At 50.2% G+C, this 6,826-nt stretch overlaps 1 protein-coding gene across 1 annotated transcript; it reads right to left on the bottom strand.

Moving 5' to 3' along the window:
* Positions 1–3,241: 3,241 nt before the first annotated feature.
* Positions 3,242–5,679, bottom strand: CHAC1 (ChaC glutathione specific gamma-glutamylcyclotransferase 1). The gene is made up of 3 exons (XM_059475361.1): positions 5,422–5,679; positions 5,303–5,338; positions 3,242–5,065 (listed from the first exon to the last, which is right to left on the bottom strand). Exons 1-3 carry the CDS (start codon positions 5,677–5,679, stop codon positions 4,634–4,636), a joined length of 726 nt encoding a protein of 241 aa, XP_059331344.1. The 3' UTR covers positions 3,242–4,633.
* Between the last annotated feature and the right edge of the window lie 1,147 nt (positions 5,680–6,826).

Raw genomic sequence — 6,826 nt, 5'->3', positions numbered from 1 at the left:
CTTTTCCCTCCCAGCTTTGCTGGTGGCAGGAGCAAAGAGCAGGCTGTGACCCAGCCAGCCGTGCTGTCAGGACAGATGCACTCTGTGTTCATGTGCACAAAGTGCCTCTGCTGCTGCTGCTGCTGCTGCCAGGGGAGCGCGGCCAGCACGGCCTCCGCAGGCTCCCACACGCAGCAGCTTTCTTTGGGGTTCTATCTCTTGCTATTCCTCTGCCTGTGAAACATCTGTAGGTAATTAAATCCATATTGCAGCCTGTCTCTTGAGGAGCAGGCTGACACATATGGAATAACATGTGCTGCATACAACCAGCGGCAGTTCTGTAACAGATGCTAAGTCCAGCATGTGCCATTCCCTGTGACTTGCAGGCCGCCTTCAAGGCTCTCCCTGCCACACATGGCAGAGCCCCAGGGAGCCTCTCGAGCCTGTGGGCACGCATGCAGAGCTCCACCTTCCCCCTTCAGCTCCTCCTGGAACTGAGACTCTGGGCTGGCTCTTCAGTAGCTTTCAAAGTTTGTGCTGGCTCCACTCTTGGGATGCTCAAATGTACCTTTTCCTCAGGTAGACTTGACCAAGCCATTGGCTCCTTTCACGCCCATTTGAGGAAATCTGATCTGTTTCCTCTCTTCTCCCCTTTCCTACTACCTTCTTCTCTTGCCAAGTTGCATGCATTTATTGTCATCAGCCACAAATACGAATTTGGTCTCATTAATTTTCTGACCTGGAGAAGTACATGAAGCACAGGTAAGTTCACACCTTGGAGACGCTATATTTAAACTAAAATTTTACTAAAGCTGGAATCACTTTGGTGGATTTACCTCCATGGTCTCCTCTGTTCTGGACACTCCACCTTGAAACTGCAATTATATTGTAGCATCTAAAAACCAGAGGTTTTTCCTCTTGGCTTGGTCCTCTCTGAATCCTTTTAACATTGCTGAGTTTGCTTATCCTTTCTCTGCCTTTCAAGGACTGTTTGCCCTCCGGAGTGCTTTAACATATGAAGGCTGGGACTGGATTAACTGTTGTCATCTACTTTATTTAGAGGGCTTGTGCCACTGCAAAGCAGTTGGGTAAGTCCTGTCTTAATGTACTCAAGGAAATGGTGACTCAGGCCCATGTTCTGTGTGGGAACTGCTGGGCAGGAAAATGGAAAAGGCTGAAGAAGGAACTGAAATAATATGAATTGTGCTGGTTTTAGGCTTGGGAAATATGCAATTGATAGAGCTTGTAAATGAGTTTCCATTGCAATTGGTTTCTAATGTGAGGTGACCTGATAGGCACAAGCTTGTCATAGGGAAGTCAGAAAAAACTGCACATGCAGTAGGAAGCTGCTGGATAGGGAAGCATCTCCAGAGGTGTCTGGCAGCACTGGGTGTCCCACCCTGTGACAATGGTGAGTGTTTTTTCCCAGGCCAGTTGCCAGTGGCAGGGCTGCAGGAAGCTGGAGCTGCACCCACAGCCAGCTGCTTGGCTCGGGCTGGCACGGGGACAGGAAACCCACAGGGAAATACACCTGGGCTAGGACACTGTCTTTGTGTGTCACCATCCACCTGGCACTCCCAGGTGCCATGGTTGTGAGACTGCCTCCAGGCAGCAATTACATTCCTCCCACTTGGTTCATCAGAGGCAAGGAACCCCCACCTCTGTGTAGCAGTACAAAGTCCGGGCATCTGGCAAATGTTGCAGGGTGCCATCTCTCCTTGCTCACATGGCCAAAGTTCAAGTCTGGGATGTCAACCTTTTAAATTAATTGACTGACCAAAATATCACCAGTCCCCAGACTTACAGGACATAGCAAAAGCCTTAGGAGAAAGAAGTTAACTAGTGACCTCAGTGTCTTACGGACTTGAAGATGCAGTGACAGGGTGACAGCAGCAAGCTGCCAAATTCACTGCTTCTGATGAGAAAATGGGGCCCCTTTTTTGGAAGTCCACTACAAAGAATTCCTTGGGAAGAAAATGGTAGTTCAGTGGAGTAGTGTACCTGTGCTTAAAACAGTGAAGTTTTTCAGGGAAGAAGAAACAGCCACTGAAGGAACATTCCTAGTGCAGCTGCATTGTTCACAAGCATTCACTGCCTGTCTCCTACCAGAATGTGAAAGATCACGGGCCATTCCAGGCTTGGCAGGACAAGGCAGGGGGCTCTCCCTGTGCAATGGCAATGGAGGTTGCTCAGTGCACATCTGGTGTTAATTCCTGTCAGTGGCATCTTTGAGCCTGTGAAGATTGGAAAGGTATGAAGATGGTTTTGGTTTATCTGGAGTTATTCTGGAATCTGACCCCAGTCTTGTACTAGTGAGGGAGTTTTCTCTGCAGGTAAGTTCCATCTTTAACCCTTTGATTTTCCAGCTGGGGATACCCCAGCCCCCAGGTGCAGCTGCTCAGCTGAAGTGAGAGCCTCCACAGAAGAGTGAAAGTGTATTTTTCTCTACTCTGTTGTCCCTGCCTTTAATTAGTGGTACATTCAGTTGTTTCAGTTAGTTTTTACTTCATCACTCAAGTCTTGAGGCAGGTTATACTGGTAGGTACAGTGATCTGCTGGTGCTGAGGGAGCTGGTAACAAGAGGAGTGGGAATGTGCACATTACCCCTGTACACACCACGTGGGGCACAAGGCAGGAAAAAATAACTGACTCCCTTACAGTAGCCAGCAGATCTGGCTGCAGCTGCGGTTTCTGGTCCATCCACTATTACTTCTTGGAAACAGCAATGCCAAATTACACTCAGAATGAAAATCCTTTCACCTGCCAAGGAAGAATTACATTTCTGTGCCTGCCCTGCAGAGTTTGGAGGGCTGGCTTGTGTCTGTTGTCAGTACCAGCACTCCACAATCAACAAGAGCTGGAAAGAGAAAGTCACTGAATCCCCTTTTCTCAAAGGGTAAGAGTCAGTTGGGTTCCTCCACTAAATTTGGCAGAGGCATGCTGCTCAGCAAGATGATTTAAAAAACCAGAACAAAACCACAAAAAAATCCATAGGAACTTCAGCAGCATTAGCAATTAAGGCTTTGTTAAAAAAAAAAAAGTCACCATTAAAAAATCCACAAAAACAAACAAAAACCCACAAAAAACCAACAAAAAGAACCACACACCAAAAAAAAAAAAAAAAAAACCAACCCAAAACACGAACAAAAACCCCCAACAACAAAACAAAACAAAAAAAAACCCCCAAAAAACCCCACAAAAACCCAAGACTTCTGAGTTTGAACTCTAAGTCCATAATGAAAAAGACTAACACCAAAGTACATGAGATTGACTTTGTCAGTTTGTTTTATTACTGGGCACAGCACCATACCATTTCATATGCATACAAGCCACAGTAATACAAACAGTCCCTCGCCTTTTTTATAATTAAAAAAACACATGGCATTTGGGAGGAGCCAGCAGTCCCAGGGGGCAGCTCTCAAGAGCTATTTTACTGCAGTTGCAGTAGCAGCAGTTTTCTCACAAAATACTGTGGGTTTTCATGCTGTCAATATGTGAAACTGAAAAGTCTGAGCTCGCAGCACTGCCTCTGCTTAACATGGTCAAGGCAGGCTTTTCAGAAGCTCACAGGCATACAAGTATGCTCACTGATGGTGCTCTGCAGTCAAATGGAAGGTGCCAGACAGACACCCCTGTATGGAACTAGAACCCTCAAAAAATGCTTCTACAGAAACCCACGTCATCCTGAAGCACCAGAGGTTTATCCAGGTCAGGCTAGTTAAAAGTCTCCTGCATCCTGACACCTTTCCTGCAGGCAGCACAGGCTTCCCACACAGGCAGGACCTTTTCTTACAGAGTCAGTTATGTCTGGAGCAGCACAAGGACAGTGAAGCTTGGAGAAAAGCTTGTCATTAAAGCAGGCTTAGCTCCTCAGAAAACGGATTTAAAGCTAGAAGGCACAAATGCAAGGTTGAGTGTGGGCTGCATACCACTGTGGCATGTGAGTAGTTTAGATACCCCCCCTAAGAGGAAATGTATCACATAATAAATACAGTATGACATTTTAGAAAAGAAGTGCATTACTGTGATCCTTCACAACATAAGGAAGTAGGATCCACAAGAGCATTAAGAGGCCTGTTCACTTTATATTGCACAAACATTCTAAAATTTAGTGTCAGGTGATTGCATTGGAGGTGGGACAAGGCAGGAGAAAAAAAATAAAGGTTTTATTTGGCGGAATCTGCCAAAGTCTCCACCACCACACAAACAGTTTTTTGCCAATCTGAGGTAGAATTACATAGATACTGCTTAAATCCAGTCAAGTCCTGCTCAACTAGTCTTCAAAAAAAAAAAAGGTAAGAAAAAAAGAGAAAGTGCACAGAATAGATGAGCCTCTTTCTCTACAGAAAACAAATGCCTCAGGTTTAACTCCCAGAAGCAAGTCTTATGAAGCAGAGTTCCTGTGAAGATCCCAGCTCCTCAGCTGGAAAGCAGTGATGGGTATGGTGATGCTACAGATAAGGAGTGTAACAAGTACTAACTGCAAGTCCTATAGCAAGCCTTTTACTCTCCACTTCCTTCCTCCCTCCCCAACTACTTGCTAGTTCTCCCTTTACTCACTCAGTCCAGTATATTTTATCAGAGTTAAGATTGTCCCCACTGCTTTCTTCTCCCTTATGTCCCTTTTACTGAACCTGCAAAAATATTTCCTATTTCAACCCTTAGACTTCTGAGGGACACTTGCAGTTTCTTCTAGAGACTCCTCTGTGTAGTATAGACAAGGAAGGATGGAGATAAGAGCCTCTTCGATGGAGAAGAGATGTTTATCCTCTGCTTGAGGACAGAAGTAGCGCATAAAGTCTGCCAGTCTCAGCAAGTACTCTATGTTGTGACCAGCACAACCACTTGAGACAATGATTTGAGCTGCAATGTCTTCTTCAGATGCTGGGCCAAGGTAGGAAGGGTTCTGGGGTGTTGCAATGTAAACAAGAGCCAGGATGGGTTCCTCTGCATCTTTCTCCTGAGGGTGGAACTTCACCAGCTTGGTGTCATAGCCTCCCAGGACAGCTTCTCGCATGTTGAGATACTCGAGCGATGCAGCGATTTGCTCCCCACGGACCTCATAGGCTACACCCCACGTGCATGCCTGAAAGTCAAAGAGCGGAGTGGTTACGGGATGCTGTACCTGCACTGGCCTGTCGAGCCGCCCGCCAGTGTTTCAAATCAAGGCTCCCTTACTCGGGGGAGAGCAGAGAAGGGTAACGCACCGCACAACCCCCCACGATCCCGGCGCGGCTTGAGAGCACTCGGCTGCCACCACAGTGTGCAGGAGGTGAGGCGGGCACCCCCCGCCCAGGCCAGCCCCAGCGCCCCCGGTACTCACCCCGCAGTCCTCCAGCAGCGTCACCACCCGCCCGGGCTGTGGGCACAGAAAAGGCAGCGCGTTAGAACCGAGCCGAGCCGAGCGCGGCACCCCAGCACCCCGCGCCCCCCGGCCCTTACCATCTTCTCGCTGCCGCGGTGGAAGGTGTCCCCCTGCCAGAAGCGGCGGCTGTAGCCGCGGATGAAGCCCACCTTGCGCGACGTGAACTCGAAGCCCGGCCTCCACACCAGCGAGCCGTACCCGAAGATCCACACCGGGGCCGCCAGCTCCGCGCCTTCCGCCTGCCCCGCGGGCGACGAGGAGGAGGAGGAGGAGGAGAGGGGCGGGCGTGGCGGCGGCTCCGGGCTCTCCTCGGGGAGCTGCGGGTCGCGCTTCATCTCGGCGCCGCGGCGGTGGCGGTGTCGCGGCTCGGCCGCCGCGGCGCTTTAAAGGCGGCCCGGGCCGCCCGCCCCGCCCCGCCCCGCCCGCCCGGGTGATGCAACGAAGGCGGGAGGTTTCGCGGAGCCGCGCGTGGGGCAAAGCGGGGCGCGGGTTGCGTCAGGCGGGGTGCCCGGCCCGGGGTCCGCCTGTCCGGCAGCGCCGGGTGCCGCATTCCCGCCGGGCACGCCAGGATATCGGCCGCGGCCGGAGCGCAGAGGCCGCCGGAGCAGAGCGCGCCGTGCCCAAAGGGAGAAGCTGCGCTGCAATGAGCGGGCCGGCCCCTCTCTGCAGCCCGACCCGCGCTCCCGGCTTTGGCTTTACCCCAGAAGCTGAGGTGCTGCGATGGAAAACCAGGCGGTTAATGTTTAACAGGGTGGCGCGACAGCACCTGACGTCCGCAGGGCCAAGGTGTAAGGAACATAGGCGAAACAGAATAATAACATCCGCACTAATGCGAGGACGCGGTGCTGAATCCAGCTACTTGAGTGCATTTTCCCTAGTACTATATCCAGGCTGGAGTGTTAGCTTGTAATACATAAATAACATTTGTTACATGGAGGGGTGCAAGTGCTGTCTGTGTGGGATGGACACCCAGCTGTCAACCAGCTCTAGGCAGGTTGTGACAGCTAGAGGTGGATTTTTTCATTACAAAGTAACTCCTTTTGGTGAGGAGGAGGAGAAAGAATAAAAACCAAAATTGCCAAAGTGTTTCTCATTATTGTTCTTGTCCTTTGCACTCAATCAATCTAAACAGTCTATTTACAGTCTTTTATTTAGTTTCCTGTTGATCCCCATCCAACTGGCACCCACCTTTCCATTCCGCTTCACAGGGTGTTGCAGCTATAATACCCACAGTGTGTGGTGTGTTCACCACGGGTGACAAGAGTCTGCGTGGCTCTCACATCTGCCCTGCTGCTCTGTGCCTCACACAGCACGTCCTTTTCTCCTGCCCTGCACGACTGACTGACTTGTCACTGTGATGACCCTTCCCAAGGTCAGCCTTGTTACGGAGCCCAAAGCTCCTTCATTTTCCTCTCCACTTGCGCTTTTCCCAATCACCTTCTCTGTCTTACTCAGGCTCAAAGGTATGGGGTTGGCATGGCA

Source organism: Ammospiza nelsoni, chromosome 6 (assembly GCF_027579445.1).
Source record: "Ammospiza nelsoni isolate bAmmNel1 chromosome 6, bAmmNel1.pri, whole genome shotgun sequence".
In the NCBI taxonomy this organism is placed as follows: Eukaryota; Metazoa; Chordata; class Aves; order Passeriformes; family Passerellidae; genus Ammospiza; species Ammospiza nelsoni.
Note: the sequence above shows the minus strand (reverse complement) of the source record. Positions and strands in the feature narration are given on the sequence as shown.